The 21973-nt window shown below is 38.7% G+C and overlaps 1 protein-coding gene across 2 annotated transcripts in view; it reads right to left on the bottom strand.

Moving 5' to 3' along the window:
- The window catches only part of mvb12bb (multivesicular body subunit 12Bb), a 55520-nt gene that overhangs the window by 20204 nt on the left and 13343 nt on the right, over positions 1-21973 (bottom strand). The window contains exons 3-7 of one of the 2 annotated variants that reach the window (XM_038287591.1): positions 21153-21248; positions 17906-17996; positions 14743-14872; positions 14493-14603; positions 4274-4332 (exon numbers count right to left, since the gene is read on the bottom strand). In XM_038287591.1, the coding sequence (XP_038143519.1) occupies positions 4274-4332; positions 14493-14603; positions 14743-14872; positions 17906-17996; positions 21153-21248 (487 nt within the window). The remainder of the gene's footprint in view (positions 1-4273; positions 4333-14492; positions 14604-14742; positions 14873-17905; positions 17997-21152; positions 21249-21973) is intronic. The other variant, XM_038287592.1, reaches the window with a different exon arrangement.

Here is a 21973-nt window from a genome sequence, read left to right as displayed (position 1 = left end):
GGTAGCAAGGAGGCCATCCTCAAAGACTTAGAATTAATAACCAAAGATAAATATTTAAAATATTACTTGTAACATGCAGCAAAAAAAAAAAAAGATGAAACAAATATGGACAGCTATTATGAAAAGGAATCCATAAAGATTTAATTGATTACTGAAGAGAGAATAATATATTTTTGCATGCCACAAAAATTGTAAATGAATATAAATAAGTTATTCTTCCTCTGAACAGTAGCATATTACTTACTTCCGATGCTGCTGTGTGTTTTTGGCTCCATGTTTTTATAAACGCTAAGCAGCAGCATTACTAAATGAGTGAAGCTAGTCTGCTATGTCATGATGAAAAAAACAAAAAAAAACATAAAGCTCAAACTCACAATTACAGCAAATTTAAACACATTGATTTATTAGCCCTAGATTTACTATAATGAAATTCTGCACTCTATATTATTTCTTATCTGGAGGTTGTTTTAGTATGTGTGTATGTGGATGCATTAGGTGTAAATACTGTGCTCCCCCTACACTTTCCCCCTAGTTTCCCCTTTGCTGACCAGGGAAATTAAGAAGCAAAACATGGGTTTTAAGAGCATTCCTTTCATGTCTTGATGCAAGCTTTGGCATTGCTTCAAACATCAAGATCAGTTTCATAGAAATCCCTTTCCATCTTAAGTAAAAGCATGGCAGTAAATCTGCCCGAGCCTCCCCCGTAACACTTCCATAAATGATTCATTCAGCTCAGTTTAGCTGATGCAAAACAGAATGTTAGCAAGTCATGGACAGAGTGGAAGCTGCAAAAAGGAGACGGAACAAACTGCTTAGTAATTTCATCAATCTCTCACGCAGAAAACAAGGAGAAGGGAGTGAGGAAAGGACGACATACGTTGATAATAACTTTTATGTCACTATCCTCAGGTCATGTTTTTTAATCCTTCAGCCTAAAGAATTGTGTTATTCTAAAATATAACCCCAGCCGTGCAGAAGCAGTTGAGATTCATCATGGTTGGAGATAAGAGCTGGCTGATCTCCTCCCTCTGCACAGTCTTGCCTAGAACTACACGGGGGAGATAAGATGGAACTTTTGTTTGAAACCTGATGAGAAGCCTCTTAATGAAAGTGCTGCGCCAAAAATAATCTTTTTTCTTCATGTTAGTCAATCAAGAAATCGTGTAGTTTGGGGGGAGAGGAAAAAAAAAGAGGAGAAAGAAAGTAATTTTGCATAATCAGCGAGCACCATCTGGAACAATTAACCAAATTCCACAGAACTCAGAGGATCAGTCATATTGGCTTATTAAAGATCCAGAATTATACAAGTAATAAATCCTTGGAAAAACGAAGCGTACCCCTGCCTGTCATGACTATTTTAACTTCAAATACAGTGGAATACTTGATAAGGCTGAAAAGAGGAGATTAATATATGCAAATTATGTGGAGCATTTAAAAAAACCCCCAACAACTGTCTCTGGGATATTTTTTCTGTCTCTTATTACAGGGCTTTATGTTTTATTCATACACCAACTCACCTGTCATTTCATAAGCTATAATATTATGAGGGTATTATTAAACAGTATAAAGTGGAGCTTTAATTGGAAAGCTCTATTGCATTTTCCAATTATTTGGAGCAAATTAAAAGCAGATGCACATAGTTTAATAAGAATTCCTATATTGTTTCCTGAAAATCAAAAATCACTGTCATCCTGCCAAGATATTTTGCAAACCCAAGTTAATTTTGAGCCTCCATTTTTTTCCCCCCATCTGAAGGATGATCTGTCTAGTGTCTGTTAATTGAAGTTCCTCTAATGGATAGGGAAATAATTGTTCTCCATATTATGTTAGATCAGGGGCAATGTCAGTGTTTGTTTTTGATTAATGCTATAGATATGCAGATGCATCTCTCTTTATTAGATTTAACTTTTTATCAGGTGGACGACTGCCGAATGCTATATATTTGCTAAGCTGGTAATAAAAGCGGGCTGCAATCCAACATGCATAAGGAAGTTTAATATGAGACTTTTCAACTAATGCATTTGCATCTTTTTTTTTTGTTTTTATTTAAGACACATTTCTGTAATGCATAAACAATGCACAAACAATCTCACTAAAATATCGAGATTTACTGTCAATGCTTGAATAATAGACCTAATTGGCTAAGCGAGTTGGCATGGATCAAAGCAATGTTTTCAGTGAGGGAAAGTAAAAAGGTTGGGAAAGAGAATGGAGGGGGGGGGGGTATGTGCCGCTATGAACACTTGATAACTTTTCAAATGAGCCTGAACTGTCAAGTGATGGAGGGCTTCAAAATAAATGTGAATTAGTTTTTAATATTCGGGTAATAAATGTCAAAGCTTCTGCACATCACCTCTGAACATGATGTGACTGCAGATGACAGATTTCCCAGACATGTTACCTCTCCTCTCAACTCGTCTTTCGTTTTTTTTATACCCTTTCTTTTTTGTGTGTGTTTGGGATTTTGTTTTGTTGGGAAGTGACGGAGGGTTTAATCAAGAAAGCAGGCAATTCATCAATCCTAAAGAAGGCGCCTGTACAACCCTGACAGAGCGCACATGGTTTTAGACCAACTCAAACCTGGCCAGCTGTCAGCCCCCCCACTCCAACACACACACACGCGCAAACACACACACCAGCTCACACGGGCTAACAATTAACACAAACAGGCTGTCGGCTACGACCTCACATTTGGTCTGCAGGCTATCACATTGTTAATGAAGGCAAGTTGTGTTCTTTCACATTCAAAGTGATGCTGTCTAAAAGAGAAAATAGAAAAAACAAAGCTTGAAGCGCCCTTATTGTGTTTTCTCCAAAACTGCTCTAGTTCATTAGGAGGAGAAGGAGGGAGTCTGTGCACCTGCAGAGGACAGTTTCTCCGCAGATAAATGATAAGTGCTGGCAGCACTCTGTAGACTAAGTGCACGCTCTCCGTTGTCACTCAGACCCTGTCCCAGTGGATGAAGCTCACACCAAATGTCACAAAATGTTCAGCAGAGACGTACTGTCTGCTTCTTCTTAGCACTATGTACCAGCGTAACTTACAAACCTTAATGAAGTCATATAGAAACTCTATCCCTACTTTTTTATTTTACTGAGAAATAAATCCACCTTTTCGTTTATATAAAATTCAGTTCATTTTATTCTAGTAGCTGTTTAAAGCTCACTTGCGTTAATCAGACTGGGTGTATCATTTGCCATTTGAAGCACGTGCCTCTGCTGGAGCAGCAGGAGGCATCCTCACCACATGGTGTCTCTCTCCAGCTAGATAAGAAAAAAAAAAACCTGCCAGCCACATTCAGCCACTGTAGTTCACACACGCCTTAAAGCCTCTAGCATCTCAGCCCACTCTGGCTTTGTGGCACTGAGGCTGTCAGGGCAAAGTGCCATTTTCTAACAAATTTACCTTTTTCAGTTTTAGTGGTGGGGCATATTGCTGTTTGTTAGGACTGAAGTTTCACCTCCAGCGAGACAAAAGGAGGATCCAGTGCACAAGAGGTACACATACAAGTTTGGTGTTTGATGGATCAACTGTGACAGCTGTTAATGCCCAGCTCCTCTGGGAAGTCACGTTCCCTGGGATAAGCAAAGCCCTGTACAGTATCCATCTCTGAGACACTCCTTACGAAACACATGTAGATCAAATAGAGAAAGGCTTGCTTTACACTTATGCTCAGACAGTAAACCGCCTGTAAGGTGATAGGGAAGATTACACTGCAAATATTTTAATATAAACATTTCTTTCTTGAAGTAAGAGTATTTTTGTTGATTTGAGAAGGTAAGTAAGACAATTTGCAAATAAAATAAGTTGATTTAATTTGAAATAAGAGAAAAAATAACTGTTCAACTGCCTTATTTTAACTGCATAATGTCTAATTATCTTATTTAAGGGATAAAATCCGGATTCTTCCTATTTATCTGCTCAAATTAAGCCTAAATACACTTATTTTTAAGAAAAAGTGTACTTATTTTTAGATCAGCTTGTTCAATGTGGCAAAACATTTTGAATAAGAGATGTACTAAAATCCAGTTTAATCACTCCAACTGATGAATATCAATTAGAAACGTGAGAAAGTGTGATGAATGCTTAAAGTTTACTATTATAAAGTTAGGTCCTACAATCTGTAAGAGATTATTGTTATCTACTACTGATTAGTAAAGCTGAGAAGGAGAGCTTAAAACATCAGATCTATTACAACAGAAATACTAGTAAATTTACAGACTGCTAAATATAATCTCTAAATGTAAATAACCTATTAGTGTGATCACCTACCTGTCATAGTGTAAATGCCAGCATTCTGCTGCTCATGTTGTCTGCTGGTGGCAATCCTGCTGTAAGGGATAAAAAAAAGGAGCATTCATGAAGTCAATAAAACAAACTAAATAACGTCTGAATTCAATCAAATACAAAATAGAAAGAAACTCTGCCTGTCAAATGATTTATTTCAAGAGATGTAGCTCAGACTTTTTAAATAAATGTATTCAAAAATCTAATTTCCCTCTGAACACAAGTACTTTCTGAACTGTCTAGGAGCAAAAAAGAGCATTGGATTAAAGTGAATTCAGAGCGGGGGAAACATGGTAGAAGTTCAACAGTGCCTCGGCTGCCCAGGGGCTTGAACAGACCTTTGGAGCGGGATCTTGTTAATTCTGAGGAACTGAGAGATTCCATTATTCAAAGGGAAGACAAGTTTTTTTTTTTTTTTTTTTTTTTTTCATGTCCTTGTATTACAGAAAACAGCAAAGAATGCACTTTGTGGGTAGTTGAAGTTAACAAACCATATAAGATTGAAATCCTCATCAATCAAGCTATCATGAATTACGCCCTGTGACTCACCCCCACAGATCGATAAATCTGCAGCAAACAGGGGGGGAAAAAATCTCAGCTTTGAGAAAGAGCTGCTTAACATGACAAGCTTTGGATGTTAAAATATTTCCAGTATCTGTTTATTGAATTATCTGAAATTATAACAAAGATAATTAAGAAATTTCATTTAAAATCTTTTATAAATTAGAGGACAGTTCGAATAAAAAATAAACAGAATCTGAATTCAAATAATGAAAGTAGTCATGCATTTTGTTCTGTTAATTGTCTATTTATGGGGAAATATTATTCCTTTCTGTTAGAAGGGGGTAAGAGGTAAACTAAAGCACACACAAAATGTAATTCACCAGCTAGATCTGCATGTTCTGAGTGCGCCACACCTTGAGTTGTGACTTTCAAAGCTTTATCTCTGCGGACGAGATAAATAAACGCAATAATTTCCATCAACAGCAATAAAACAAGAATTGTGACAGGCTGTGGTATTTATGAGATGAAGCCTGCAACTCAGATTTATTTGCAGTGAAAGGGTCGACTTTTCTCCACCTCATTTACATCAGCATTTGGCCATGTTAAATCCGGGCCAATGGTGAATTTTTAAAAGGTTGGCATCAATCTTGTGGGGAACAACTGCCACATTCAGCGGAGATTTCTTTTACCTCGCAAAGGTTGATCCCATTGCTGGGGAAAAAAAAGGTACACATCTTTCAAAGCACAAAGACATCACATGGCCAGATAAAGTAGAGCCAGATGGTGGAAATGTCTTTTAAGGGTTGCGCTCTGCGTTGTTATTGTCGTACCAATAGTCAGAATAAACAAAGGAACAAAGAAAATGCCTTTAAGACTTGTTATTCATTTGTTTATAGGGAAAGCTGTAACATAAAAGTATTAGCTCATGAAAAGGTTGATAGAAACTGTTAGATTTTAGCCAGTCTAACCACATTTACCAAGGTTTATTTTTAGTTTTAAGTAGATATTTTAGAGATAGTGTAAAATGCATATTTAAAAAAGAAAAATGCATAGTTTTGAATAATTATTGAGAACATTTCACTCATCTGTTTCCCCTGTATGACACACTAAAATGGAAAGAACGTAAAATAATTAGACACCTTTGAAATCCGTTCCATCAGTTTGACACAAATATTTTCCCTTATAGGCAGAGCTAGCAATAACGGCCTCAGGAAGAAGAAACTCAGCTAGTAAGTCTGAAATCTGTCACTACCCAATCCGTACCAGTAGCACTATCCGTACCATCAGTTTTTTTGCACATGTGCAAGCAGATATACATCCGGATCTCCCTCCATTTTACTTTGTAAGAAATACCTAAATTACATTGTTGCCCTCCCTAAAGGTAGTCTCCCTAAAGGTAGTCTCCAGCTGTCTACGGGCGAGAGGCGGGGTTCACCCGTGACAGATCGCCAGGGCAACACAGAGACAAACAGGACATACAACCATTCACACACACACTCACACCTAAGGAGAATCTAGAGAAGCAAATTAACCTAACAGTCATGTTTTTGGACAGTGGGAGGAAACCGGAGCACCCAGAGAGAACCCACGCATGCTCAGGGAGAACATGCAAACTCCATGCAGAAAGACCCCAGGCAGGGAATCAAACCTGAACCTTTTTGCTGCTCCACTGAGCAGCTAAATCTATTCTTTTTTAGTTTTATTTTTTTCTTTTCGTGCTAACCTTATGGTATGTAGTGTGTAATCTATAGAAAGAAAACAACTAAAATTCAGATAAATATGGTTTAATCATATGTTGCCCGACTACTCTGAGCATGTCCGATGATGATGTCAGACGAGCTGTTTAATAGAGAAAATGTAAAAAGCATGAAAATTTAGTATTTTTAGAGATGTGTTGGGATCTGGAGATGTACCACCTTTCTCCAGCAGAGTGCGCTGTGGGTCTCCTGGGCTGGAGCCCTCCAGCACACCTGACGTTCATCAACCCATCAGGAGACCTGCCTTCATAAGCAGCAACCAGACCTTCCTTCGACGCCGCAGTGTTGACCTAGTTTGGTTAGCGAACCTGAGCCTCTGTTACCTGAAAGAATCTTTGTTATCTCAAGAGAGAAACCTGATTCTAATCTGCCTCTGTCTTTGCTCACAGGAAACCCGTCTCAAGTCTGAAGCTCTGGATGAGCTTAACCTGCCTGCCAGTCCTGGTGAGCCAAACCTGAAGATTCCAATCTGGATTTTTCCTGCTGCTCTCAGAGAAGAGCTGGAAACTCTGATCAAGGTCTGCCATTCAAAGTCAGAAGCTAGACGCTGCCGCTGCTTGTGCACTCTGCTGAACCAACAGTCTCTGGACCCAACGGTTCCCTCTCTCACAAGTAAAGCCTGGACTTCTTCAAGGTAGACTCTGAATTATCTAAAGACTCAATTAATCATCTGACTGCCTGGCTAATCAAACTGTCCGTCTCTGCAGACATCAGTGAACCCAACCCGGACCAGTACCAGAACCTGTTCATGTCTTTGTGTGAAAACCTTTTTCAATAAACTCTGTTAAACTTTTACTCAGCCTCCGTTTGTGTTCTGCATGTGGGTTTAGCTGTAAACCAATCATGACAAGATGTAGTGTAGCATTATTTATTGATTTAATGATTAAAAATAAGCATTTTTAGTACCTTAATTACATTATTTATGGAAACCTGGATGAATGGATGATGGTGTGGATTGTGCTCCGGTACAGATAGGATTGTCACAACATCTACAAACTGATTTTTTAGAACCCCACACACTGCACATGTGTAAACAAGGGAGTTCTACTTATTTTTCCACATTAACAAGTGCAACCAATGCCATCTCTCGGTGCTGAGTCCGAGGTGTGGTTTTTAGACGTACAGTGTGAATAGTTAGATCACATCAGAGCCTCGGCCGTACGGTGTAAGAGCATAATTTGTGAGCGGAGAACTTTTAAACCTTGCAATTTCTTCGTACAGTTTGAGCTGTAGCTGAGTACAATGACTGAAAATATATCGTACAGTGTACGGCCGGCAGTAAGCATTAACAAAATTTGGTAATTAAGCAATATCTGCTCCAAAGAACCATAGAACAGAGATATTCTCTATCAAATACCCTGGACAGTTCTCAGCTTTTACTATGTTGACATTTTCACTCATAATCCAGTTCAATATAAACGTATCAAAGCCTGATTTATTGTTTGGAGACAACAGGCATAAACCTTACATTATTGAGCTAACTTTAGTTACATTTTTGTTTCAAGATTAAACAAATATGCTTGAACAGTTCAACCAATATAATTTCTGCTATTTAAAAAACTTGAAAATTATACTTTATAGTGGAAAGGCAACATTCTGGGATGGTTTTCCCATCTGTTTGAAAACTAGAAAAAAAGAGGAAAAAAATCTTGATCCAAGTTACTGATTTCTAAATACAATTTTAGGTGCATTGGAGAGGGTAGCATATGGCAAATCAATTAGACAACTAATTCTTAAAACAAAAACATGGCAAAAGCATTTGCTAATCAACAACAGTGTTTGGGCTCACATTATGTCGGCCACTGGAGTTTTGAAAACAATTAATCCTCATTCCAGGCAAGGAGAGCCATATTGACACATACTCCTAATTTGAATATTCAATTATGGCGAAGTTCCTCATCAAATTATGGCAAAAACTGGGAACAAGGCCTAAAATATTCACGCAATTACAGCATTGATCAAAAGTATTATGTTCCCATGAAATCTGCTCAGGTTAAAATCAAATTAGCGCAGTAAAAGCAACCTGCAACACAAAGGATTACTTTGAAGACATGAACTCTAATTTATATAGATCTGCTTTGCATCTGGCACGGGATAAAGAAAGGAGTTATATATGTAAAAAGATAAAGCAAGGAGGAAAAGAAAGAGAGAGAAAGAAAGACCGTAGGGAAAGACAAGCAGTGTGCAGAGAGGAGGTAAGAATGGGAGTAATATCACAGAGCGAGGAGCCAGAGCTGCATAACAGAGAGCTGGAAGCTCTTGTTTTGACACACATCCAGTCTTTCCTGTGACAACATCTCCACACCTTCCCCAGTGTGCCAGCAGTGTTGCTTTGTGGGAGCTGCTTTCTCACCCATCATTATCCTCCTTTAAGCTCAGTGTCAGCTGCTGAAGAGAGGATCCCTCTGAATTTTGGAGGCCTCCATCTGATCTCACCTGATCATTTAATCATCCCTGGCATTCCTTTGCTTGATCTCTGCTACTTTTTGCAACTTTCTTGAGCACAAAGTAATGAGTGAGATTGAGTCGGACAGGATTGTTCCTCAGCACTTCAGACAGAAGATCTGTCTTGTGACACGGTGACAGTCACAGTATCTCTCTCTCTCTCTTTTGTGCTGGGAAGTCTTGGTTAACCAGCGTGCAATGAAAGCTGATACAATACTCCAGCAGAGCCCCGCCAACGTGTGGAGCGTGACAGGTAGAAGACTGCAATTCTAAAAGTATTGATATGAATGCCAATTCTGACAGTGATGACACTCTATATACTTCACCTGAAAAAGCCAGCTGCGTAAAGAGCGAAAGAGAGAGAGAGAGAGAGAGAGAGAGAGAGAGAGAGAGAGAAAATAAAGGAAAGAAAAAAACCTGGCCTTGACATTTTTATCACCGTACAGTTTGATTTAAAAAGTGCCCGTATGTACAATAGCCTATTATTCTAAGAGAAATGTCAAAAACCTTGATTCTGAGTGAAGTGAAAGAAATTGCAATATTAGGACAAGGCTAATTTATGCCAGCAGTCAGTGTAGAGGTCAGATATCAGCCTCAGCAATGACAGTTTTATCAGGAGAACAAATGGCAGGGCCGGTCAGGAGGAAGAAGGAGGGAGATACTTTACAGGATACATTAAAACGCTGACCGGATGGTGCAGCGTCTTTACATTATAGAGTCAAGGAGTGGCCGATACGCCGTGTCTTGACAGAGAACAAGCTAAAGTGGTTGACATCGAGCTTCGGCAATGAATCAAAACAGATGCGGTGACTGTTTGAAATGAGGTATGCAAAATTGATAAAGAGACTTTAACATAAGGTCTAAACACAGCTTCCCAGGCCTCCACCCTAAGGCCGGCTTCATATCAGCGGTTTGGTGTGTGGAAAATGTCAGGATTTTAATATAGGCTCCTATGTAAACATGTAGGGGCCAATAGACACAAGCAGCATGACAGGTCCACCTCAGCTGGAACCAGGCTGCAGCAATGGTATGTGCAGTTTTAATAGGAAGCCTTAGGTTAGTGTCAAGCAGCAGTTTGTGGTAAATCAAAAAAAGAAGCCAAAATGTTTCACAGTTTTTGGTTTTCAAGCTTTAAGGCATATAAGCAGCACCAAAACAGTTTAATCCTCATTAACAGTGTTAATTTATTTTTTATTTGACAAATTACAACATTATATATACAAAAAAAATAAAAAATACTTTAGGAAGAAAATGTATTTGTATCTTAACAGATACATCGTTAGTAGTCCAAAGAAAAGTCCAATAATCAAAATACAAATGATCAACTGTTTCTGCCGAAATGCAACATAAACACTAGAGTTGTAAAGCAGAACACAAGCCATGACAGAGCAGACAAACTGCTGATGAAGGCCATGTAGCTGATGTCAAGCTAAATTAGGATAAGAGTTTAGTCTCAGTTAAATGCAACTCTTCACTTATATCTATATAAAAATTTGGATTATTAAACTCATCATTGCAAGCAATGTTATGATAACAACAGTCATTGCCATGATCATTTCAGACTTTAGCTTAACCCTAAGTCATATACTGTAAAAGTATATGTCTAAAAAGTATTTTTATTTAGTTCATTTTGACCTTTTTATTAGATACATTGCAATAGACAAACACAAAGCAGGGCATAGCTGCAAAGTTGGAAGAACATTCTTCAAGTTTTCAAAGGTTCCTAAAAGATACTTTAAAAATGTAGCATACGTCTACAATCACTCTGTATGAGTCAATACTTTCAATAGCGGCATCTAAAGGCAAGCATTTTGGTCATTCTTTTATTGTTAATAACCCTCGAGCTCAGACACACTGGATACATTTTGGTTGACATCAATATCTAAGGGTCCATCGGAATTTATCAAATCCCTAAGGACTCTTAAGCCAAAGTCAAGTGCATCAGCCGCCCCCATGATAAGAGCTGTCCGAATACTTCTAGCAGAAAGGAAGGAGGTAGGAAAAGGGAACACTTAATTTTGAATTGGAACCTCCTGACGTTCCTATTTTCTGCTTAGGGCCTATTAGGATTTCCACAGTCCAATGCATGACAGAACATATTGGCACAGCCCACCTCATGGAAATGAATAGAAATACAACAGTGCTACACTGGTACTCTGTGTCACACATGCTAATGGAATGCATCAGCTGTTTCATTACTTTTCAAATTGGGATTAAAGCCTTGCAAAGAAAAAACAAAAACAAAAAAGAAAGGTTACACAAATTTAGCAAAGTAATGGAGTCCATAAGGATGAGGCTGTTCAGATTCAGCATGCCAGTCCTTTCCTACCTACCATACACTGCTAACTGTTGACTCTGTAAAAGGTGAAGGACCAGGAACTGCAAACAGAAGTTAGGAGTTACAACTTGGAATATTCAAACTGAGAGAAACTATTTTGCCACAGATTGTAGATATTTACTTTGACTGGCCATTTTAACAGATGAAAATGCTTTGATCTACAGTAAGCCATTCTAATTTAGATCTGTATGTTTAAGGCAGTGGTTCCCAAAGTGTGGGGCGCGCCCCCTAAGGGGGGCGCAATGCCATTGCAGGGGGGGTGCGGGAAGCGGTATGGATGAATGAAGAAAAAAAAAAACAGCGCTTGCTTGACTGAGCATAATGGACAGTTGTGACACTGCAACCCAGATTTGAGAAGATCTGCAGCAACAAGCAGGCTCACTACAGCCACTGAAAAGATGGAAGGATTAAAGTACAAAGAAAAAACTCTCAGGGAGCCGTTCAATGTTTTCACTCCATTTTGCACAGAGGCTTTTTTAATGTATTGATGATAGCAGAGTTAAATATTGTTACAAATAATAAAAATAAGAAATATGTTTAAAATAACACAGACAACAAAGAATCCTATTCTAATCTACAGTATAATACTATGAAAAAAATACAGTTACACAAAAGTGTTCCATTGTAAGGCTGGTGTAGTTTGTTTTGTTGCAACCTGAAGTGTGAAATAAACTTCAGTGGAGTTTGAAGACAAAATATGTGTATAGATTTATTATATGTGGTTGAACGATGTGTGGGCCCAGTTGCTATTATTTTTTATTTTGTGTCGGGGGTGGGTGGGGGTGGGGGGGTTATGGGGGGCGTGGAAATTTTTATTGTAATCCAAAGGGGGGCCCAGAAGAAAATCTTTGGGAACCACTGGTTTAAGGTCTTTAAAACTCCACTCATGTCTCGAGTTATGCAGATTGCATAAGGTTCCTTCCAATGACAACAAATGTATATCTAGCTGCCTCCATCTTCCCATCAACACTGACAGCTTTCCAATCTCTGCTCAAGAAAAGACTCCCCACATCATGAAGCTGCCCCCACCATGGGCAGATAAAGTGACCACAGTGCTTTGTTCTACCCATATAATGGTGTTTGCAACAAACTTGAGCAAATTAAACCAATTGCCATCTATAAATATTTGTCAAGTAACCATGAAAAACAATCATTAGTTAGAATTCCATATTTTATGTTTAGGTTTTCGATTTTTCCAAAGACAAGTGTGATGAGCTGATAGAGCATAAATTAGAGCTAATGCTGCTGACTGAAAGTTTATATCACCCAAAAAATATGACAGACTGATTATCCATGCGGGTTTAAAGGGATCTTCAGAATAAATGATGATGACAAAACAAAAAAGATTAAAAGTGAACACTATCGAGAAAAGAGAAAAAAATAGCATATTTTCAATCTGCAAAAAAACTGAAAGAAACTTTTTATCATCTGATGACCCATCCTCCCTCCTGCAAACAATAACAAACGATTTGAATGAAACGTAATTCCCTTGATGCAACAACCTTGTGCGTCCCATAATGATGCAACATGCTGCAGCTACTCCTCAGTGCTTAGAGATGGGGGGGGGGGGTGATTTGTGTTTTCTGTTTGTACACAACATGAACTTGCTCCTTCTGCCTGAGGCATGTGAGATTCGAAGAGGGGGATCGGTATGCTTTCAAAATTATAAGGCTCATTAAAAATTTACACGTTATTGACTGTATTTAAAACATCCTTTCCAGCGACTGTAAAAAGCACTTAAATTTAAGAGGTGCTATTCTCCAAAAGCCATAAACTTTCTGCAGATAGCCTGAAGAAGGGACGGAGTGGAGACTTTTCTTCTTTTGAAAATGTGCAAAAGCACAGCTGTGTTGAGAAAATGGTAAGAAGATGAGAAGTAAGTTATAAATAGCTGTGTCAAGCTGTTGAATATAGCTATTTATGGTTATGTGTATCGCTGTCTGAAGTGCATGTAACTACACCGAAATGAATAGTCAAAAAGATGCCGTGGTATGAATCGCCCACAGTCCCGTCCTTATTTGTCAGTGTTTTACGGATGGAAAAAAAAACTTTCAAAAGAAGACTCTCTGTCTGTGAAATCAATTTTAATGTTAATACCAAAACGGCAGCCTGTGATCTCAGCAGGCATCAGGAAGTGGAGGGGGTGGGAGTGAGTCGCTTCGAGGTGCAATTTATTCAAACCTCTGAGCCTTACAAACTTGAAAGTGGGCTTCAAAAGAGTTTAGGATTACCGGGAAGAGTCGTGAATGGGGCATGTTTTTCTGAGCTCCCACCGTAACTTCACCACATCAAACATTATCGATCATCGACTTCAATCATCGAATTGTGGTGGAATCACCCCAAAAAAAAGTTTCAGCTTTTCATTTTAAAACTGCCCGTTTGTTGTTCTCAAATCGCAGCAGGAGCATGCAGGCAGGAGCTCTGTTTTGAATTTGCCTCCTGGCTCTAAATGTGGTGCTGCTTTTAAACAGCTTCTTCTCAGCCCGGCACAGGATGGCGGCGCACGGCGCTTCCAGTTTGGCAAAGACCTCGCAGCCTCGTGCCAAGCTCCGCTCTCTCCAAAGCAACACCACAGCAAAGGAGTCTAAATTGTTTATTTACAATTTGCAGTGGAAATCCCCAGCTCTTGCCTGGGATAAATAATTGAGCTGTTTGATCTGGACACAGTACAAAGGTTTGCTCTGTTCACTTGAGACCTGAGGCAGAGGAAGCCATAAGCACGTACTCCACATGGCGGAGTTCTCAGAGCTCTCCTCCCTTCCTCTGCAGCTGTCACTAACTCTCGGGGCCACATCTCCTCCTCTGCTTGCACGTACAGCCCTCCTGTCACCGTGTCAGAGGAGCGGCCTGCCCCTGCCTCCTGGGACACCCCACAAATAGCACAAGTTTAGCCCCCATTGAACTCCTGTTGTTGTTTCAGGGGATCCTGTCTAGTTAGAAATGTCTTGCCGGTTCACCCTCGCTGCCTTGTAGTCCAGACACAACCCTCAGAGGCAGATTGCCCAGTAGTGATCAATTACTTGTGTCCTCATTGCCGTACATATGGTAGAGAGGCGGAACAAGGGCTCAGCAGTACAGAAGATGCAAAGCGAGAAAAAAAAAAGGAAAAGAGAGGTAGAGAGGTTGAGCAACAAGTTAGAGCACCATTGGGTGATGGTACCTTGTAGTGCTGTGTGGGGTGTCAATTTTAGGAGCACTCTTCGTTTTCTGAGATGACGTACGCTGAGGAACGTCCCCCATGCGATACCATAGTCCCATATTGTTTATGTCTCTGTGAAAATATGAAGATGAGGAAGAGTTGTTTGCTCAAAAGTTAACAAGGTTAATCAGATTTTTTGCAAATATGGAAAAATAAAAAGCTAGAAAACTGTGTGGCTGATTTCGTTCATTTCCACTGACTTGTAGCTTACCCCACACAGGTGTAGTTAACAAGCTGGTACTTGGATTTGGCGGTGAGCTGGATGTCACATACAGCTGTCTCGGCAGCCTCACAAGCGCTCATTTTCACACACAGCCTCCTCTTCCTCATGGCAGCTTCCTCTGATGAGTAAAGCCATCGTACATGTGAGCGTGTTAGGAAGGAACTAGTGTATATTCACTTCTGTGTCTTCTGAGCTGGAAAATGGGAATAAAAAAATCCAATAGACGCCTTCAGGGAAGGGAGATAATATTAAAAACAAGCAACGTATAAAACTTAATGAAAGATTACACAAGATACATTTTATTTTCCTCTCTTTAAAGCTGAGATCCCTCTCCACTGTCAGTCAGTGACACATAATGTAAATATCTACCTTCCTCACATCCTGGACAAATGAATCCTGCAGTCAATGTCTGGATGCAAACAGCAGATTTTAGATACTGTAGGTAAAAAGCTTTTAAACATTCAACTGTAGGATCTGATTAAACTCTCTGGAAAGTGCCTTAAGCTGATGTGTGTTGTGAATAGGCAGATAAACAGATTTGAATTGAATTGAAATTGAATTGAAAACGGCTCTGTTATGTTCCGATTATTAATTGGATCCAAGTCGGAACTTTTTTCTGTTTTGACCAAAGCGCCTGCTACATGCAACTAGGTCTGCTGCAAGTAGGGTTTCTTATAGTTTCCCTTTAACAATGTCTTTCCTCTTCCTATTCTCCCACCCAGGGTCGGACTGGTAATCTGTGATACCGGGCATTTGCCCGGTGGGCCGGTCCTAATTTCTGCGTGCGAGGGCCGGCACTCCTTAAATCATACCGGTCCTTACACTTACTCTCAGTCCGAAGGACCTATCTGTGACAGTAAAAAACTCTATGAGCTCAAGAAGTAAAGCAATGTTAACCACCTAATTGATGCATGCAGTATATATATAGCCCTTCCTTGTCATGCACATCCTTGTGACAATTGGCATATGGTGTAATTTATTATTTCTTCAAACTGTAAAATCCTTGCAGTAAACTAAATCATAAGAAAACTAAAATGCGTTCTTTAAACCAAACTACGATGTTTCTCTTATATTTGGCAAATTTATGTTACAATATTTTGCAAAAATATGTTGCTGTGCATGATGGGGTTTTGCATCTAAAGGCTAACATTTCCCGTCTTAAGTGCATTGCTGCCAGATAGGGACGTTTCCCAATCTGGCAGTTTAGGATGACCGTCTATGAGTAAAAAAATGTTTTCTTTAGATTTATTGCCTAAGAGATCAATAGACTTTGGTTCAAATTGGAAGATTGTGTATATCCCGGCGGTTTATGAAACTGTTTTGGGCCGTAAAACATGAGTCAGTGACATCTGTTAACCCTGCCATGATGTTTACATTATTCCGTTTCATTGCCCACATGCCACCTAGACTCGCAGTGAATTCTTACGAACCGCTGAGCTCTCATGTATTCATTCTGAGGCTGTCTGCCTCTATCTTGTATTGTTTTATGTTGGTGTTTTTAGAAAACTCGGGCTTAAGTTAGACCTAGCATGTGTGAGTGGTTATCTGGCTGGCTTTGTGCAAGTGTGGATGTTATGCAGTAGAAGTCTCTGTCGCGTCCGTGTTAATAACCAAAGCCAGTAAAACTGCATTATAGAAGTCTTGGTGATGGTTGCCATGTGATGCTTGAAGATAGATCGGTTAATCTTGCGGGGGTCCATAAATGGGCCGGTGTAGATGAAAAAAATGCCAGGGCCGAAAATCGTTCCCAGTCCGTGGATGCTACCACCTTAGCTGTGGATTTCTGCAACTCTTTCAGGGCTGCCACTGAGCTGTGGAAACTTCTTTAATTCGTACTGTGTAATTTCAGATGGACAGCAATGTCTTTGGGTACTTAATTAAATATCAAATGTTCAAAGCAGTTTTTTTAACCCTGCATTTCATTTTAAAACGTCAACCTTTAAACATGAACCGGGTCTGAGTTTTTTGGCCTTTATTGTGCTTTAATTGTTATTGTTTCGAAATAAAGAGATTTAATATCCTTACATATCAAGATTTATTTAGGAATTGTATTAAACAAGAGGAAGAGAAACTCCTAAAATTAGTAAGCTTTATTATAGAATGAAATTGCACACAGATGCAGTCTATTTACTACCTTGGATCAAAGTTATGCACAACTTTGGCTTTGTCACATAAAACCTCAACAAGATAAAGGCAGGTCTGTGGTCGTAACATGTAAATGTGAAAATGAATACCTTTGCAAGCCTCTGCATATTTATAAAAGTTCTCGTTATGCTTAGCTTAGAAATAGAAAATTGGCTTATCTATGTTTCTGCCTGACTTGCTGTGCTCAGGGGAAATTGACTGGACACAGGGAAGCTGCAAAATGTGCTTGCATTATTATCATTTTTATCATTTTTATCATTTCTGGAGGTAGAATGACAAATGCAAGTGAATCCTCCATCAGCTTTAATGCACGACAGGGATTTAAACTCGGCGTTCTGGATAGAAATTCATACATAATGCCACATGTATACATTAAACATTCACGTAAAGTAATAAAACATTAAATTACAACACATCCAAAGAAAACATAATCCTTTTTCACCATTCTCCTAAAAACAAAAAAAAAGTACAGCTGTGCTTTCCTATATTGCATTTGTGCCTTGCTCATTTATTTCCCCAGCAACACAGGGAAGTGGTTTGTAAATGCAACGATAATAAAAATAATAAACAAGCTGTCCTCACTCCACACACCAAAATATTATTACATTTTCAAGGCATGGATGAGGTGGTGGGGGGGTGAATACGTAGCACTGAAAATCCACTAAAGCATTGGGGAATGCATTTCATTAATATTAGATAACCCCCATCTACTCGTCCTCTCCCCAAATAAATACATAAATAAATAAGCCCCTCATAAAGAGAAGCCCAGCTCCAGCTGAGATAAACAATGACTCATGATTCTCCTCTCTTGTACCTCTAGGGCAAAATGTTTATTTTATTCTCACAGTCTGCCATAAATTAAGCTAACCTGCACCCATAAAACATTTACTATCTCAAACAAAGTTGCCCCTAAGGACCCCCCGCATAAGCTGGTTGGAGAGGGCGAAAAAAAAAAAAAAAACATGAGGAGAGGAGCATGCCTGTGGTTAGTATTGACTTTATTTACTTTTGTCTAATGTTTCTTGCACCGGTGTGAAGGACTCTGGCAGCGGGTCCTTGAAGTCGATCAGCTTCATATCCACAACGACCTCAGGCTCCTACAAACAAAAAGAAGGCAGTACAACCAACAAAAAACAAACATTTGCACTAATGAAAATTCCCTTTTCAAAAGGGATATTGATCGAGTCAATGAGTCGGAGAGAGATAAGAAAATTTAGATAAAAACTGGGTTACTGAAAAATTAAAACATAATTAAGTTCCTAGAGAGAATGGTTCACAGAATAGCCAATAATTCCTCAGTTTTTCTTGGTCTGAGAGGAGCATCTGTGAACTTCCAATCATTTTCAACCTTTCAGGGATATAAGTTGTGCAATGATGGGAGACAGAGTAAGCGGTCTGATCAACAGAATTGGACTAGTTAAAAATAATCAGGGACTGTGTAGTTGACATTTTCAAGCATGACTCTTCCCTGCCTCCCATTACATTTTTTTTGCCATAATAAATTGCAATAATACACAGCGGCAGCAAGGAGTGGAGCGAGCCAGGCGTGACTTGATGCGTCCAAAATGCCTGGATTACACTCTCACTGCTGCTCGACTGTCATTACCATTAGAGGCATTTTTTATTCATAGTTTTTACACTGACATAAGGAGGAATATGGATGAATGTTATAATAATGCATGAAGCTTTTTTTTTTTTTTTTTTTTTCCCTCTTTTTTCCAGAGATATTTTTTCCCATCACAACCTGACAAAAGAAGGCTATCTACCTTCAACCTAGAGTATGATAAATCACAAACTATTTACCTCCCCCTCCGAATAATTCAGGGGCTAATTTTACAGAATCTGTTTTTGTCATAGACAATTACAGTGGGAGTTCCAATGACTGGCAGACAAAATAGCTTTTGTTGATGGTTCTGTCATGTTTTATTTGCGTCAAAGTCTTTAAAACAATGTGGACGGACATTTTAAGATAATACGCAGGAACTCGGGAAAGGCCATTTGCATGCTATATACTAAACTGGGGGCCAAATTGTGCTCAGCCTGCCAGGTCGCCTGGCTTTTAGAGGACATACAGAAAAAAATATGACTTGATTAAGTCCTAAAATTGAGCTGATGCAAAGTAATAACAAAAATTCAGCTTTTGTTTACAATCCTGTCTGCATTATCCACCTGCAAGCCAGGAAAACTTAATTAGTAGACAGCCAATGGTATGAGCTGGGGTTAGACAGGCTGGTGGCTATGGCGCAGTAAGCAGGTGTATTTATGGTCACAGAGCAGCTGACAGCCAAGCAGAAACACATTAACTCTTGACTGCAGGCAAGCGAAGGGTCTAAAAATGACCCAACTGCATTATGTGGAAATGTAATGTAAAGATTATTTTAGACACAGAGGAGTCATGGCTGCTGAAATTGGGAATTCTATATATGGTCTTTACAACGCTGAAATTGCTTTTTTCCAGTAGAATCTCACACTCCAAAAAAAAAAATAATAATAATAATAAAATAAATGAAAATAATAATAATATTCACATTTAATTTCTAAGGTTGTCTTCAAAGTAAAGCAATCCAACATAATATACATCATATGTCAAAATTAAAGTTTATTAGGAAACGGAAACATATTACTCTGCAAAAAATTTGAATCAAATAAGTCATTTTTTTCTTTTCAATAAGTGAATTTTGTTCTTGAATTGAGGAGGGGAGACACTTTGCCAATGGAATAAGACAATTTACATTTAAAATAAGAAAAAACAATTGCCTTGTCTTATTTAAAGTGCATATTATCTAACTATCTTATTTTAATAGTAAAAATACTTATTCCATTGGCAAATTATCTTATTAACCTATTCAAATTAATGGTAAATATACTTAATTTAAGACATATTTGCTAATTTCTAGATCGTTTTTGCAGCATAGTTACTAACCACCTCTGGATTTTACAACTGACCAAAGACCAAAATGACTGGCCTTAAGAGACATGTTATAATATAATGCTGAATAAAATAAAATAGCTCTTTTTTGGTCAAGGAACAGCAGACAGCTTGGCAGATAACCTTCAAAAACTACTTTCAAGTCACATGGTGTAAAGCATTCTAGTTCAGTTATTATGGTATCAGAATATTTCTGATCGTGTTAGTATGAATATTTCAATAATAATGATAACAATAATAAAATTTTATTGATCTTACATTGGATAAATTTACCTCTGCATACCTTGGAGAGCAGTGGTAGCAGGGGCTGCCATTGTGGGGCGCCCAGGGAGCAATCTGGGGTTAAGGTTCTTGCTCAGAGACCCAGAGTCTGTAGGAGTGGGGCTCAATCTCAGAACCTTAGGATTCCAAGCTCTATGCCCTAACCACTAGGCCACCGCTCCCCATAGGATATGCTCTAATACATCAACATGCTTGAAAATATTGTGTTACATTTAGGTGAAGAAGAAACAGACTAGAGTGGCCATCCCAATGTCTGCACCTTAATCCTATTTAAAAACTTGTAAAGTTTGATCAGAAATGTTTTATCCTGGGACAGAAAACCTACTTACAGGTGCCTGAAGTGGGTGGACTTCCCACTGCTTAGATGGTAAGTAGTTCTTCAGAATAATAATGTAAAAAAAAGGGATCTCTTCGACAGCAAAATTATTTTTTTAATTTATATAGTATTTGAATGGAAAGTCCCAAACACTGCAACGCACAGCAAAGTATTTCCTTATTCTCACTTTTTTTTTATTGATCCCCAGACCAAAAACTTTTTCCTTCATGTCTGATATAGAAAGTTCTATATTTCATAATGAATTTCTATGTTTTTGAATAAAACCTGTTATTTGGATTTTGAGCTTTCTTCAGTTCTTACATACACAACTATTAGTTCGAGCACAACTGCTTGTAAAACATCTTTCAAGAATCATAGTCTGGTAACAATAGTCTCCACAGGGATAGAGTTGATTGAATAAATTGGAATAGTTAAAATGCAGCTCATTGTTATTTCATGAATAAACATAAATAATATCCTCAGGAGGGCATAAAACAGGATAAAATATCTCTCTACGGTAATATTCATTTCAAATATGCATGCAAATCCATTATATGTAAAAACTTCAAAACTGTGCTGCCAAAGCAGGCCTTTTTTTAAGGGGGACTTTCACTGATCAAAGTGCAAAGTGCATAAAGATATTCCACTAGCAGAAAGGTGGGCTAATAACCGGCGGGAAAACAGAAGCTCTTCTGAATAAGGAAGGAGAGAAGTTTGCTCGCTTACAGTTTTCCTGGAGAAGCAAAGGTAGCGAGTGACCTTGGATTTGAATAAGCCGTCCTTCCACAGGTCGGCGTCGGAGCCATCTGTTGTTTTTGCAACCTATGTGGGAAAAAAAACAGGAGGGGAAAAAACAAGGAGAGAAAGAGAGAAAAAAAAAGCATGAAGGAGGAGGAATAAAGTTAATGTATGTATGCCATGGGCGTGCTGCTTTTGCCTTCTTCCTTTTGCATACTAGCCTTAATTAACGCTTGCCTACACTTGTGCTCCATCTCATTAGTGCTCTGCGTGGGCAAAGTCTTAGCCTCCAAAAAAGGTGGCTAAAAATACCATCCCTTGGGAACAGGCTGATTAAAGATGCCCTGACAAGAATCTGCTCTAATAAGGAAACCAAACTTCTGTGTGCTTCACTGATCGAGCTGGAATAACATTTTGGACTATTTTCTTAATAAAGCTAGAATTCTTATAGTAAATGAGAAATAGGTAATATAAATATAGTGCTAATGCTCAAAGACTATTTTTTTTCTAATTTAAATGGAAAATATGTTTGAAAGGATTAAATATATTTGATTTAATCCATTCTCAGGCTGTAAAACAGAACATTCATCATTGTACACAAGCAAAAGAGTCACTTTAGAGAAACAGATTGCATCATACTGACAATATGTGGGCACCATAAGTCAACCTCAAGGTCTTACACTCCATTGCTATGTAAATGTAGGCATGGCAGGGCAGAATAGTAAAAGAAATAAGCTGCAGACTGCATCACAGAGAGTCTTCAATCCTACGAGCAAACATGCTTGGCTGAAACGTCATGTTCCATTGGC

The sequence above is a fragment of the Cyprinodon tularosa genome, unplaced genomic scaffold, assembly GCF_016077235.1.
Source record: "Cyprinodon tularosa strain WSP-4 unplaced genomic scaffold, ASM1607723v1 ctg240, whole genome shotgun sequence".
NCBI classification, from domain to species: domain Eukaryota; kingdom Metazoa; phylum Chordata; class Actinopteri; order Cyprinodontiformes; family Cyprinodontidae; genus Cyprinodon; species Cyprinodon tularosa.
Note: the sequence above shows the minus strand (reverse complement) of the source record. Positions and strands in the feature narration are given on the sequence as shown.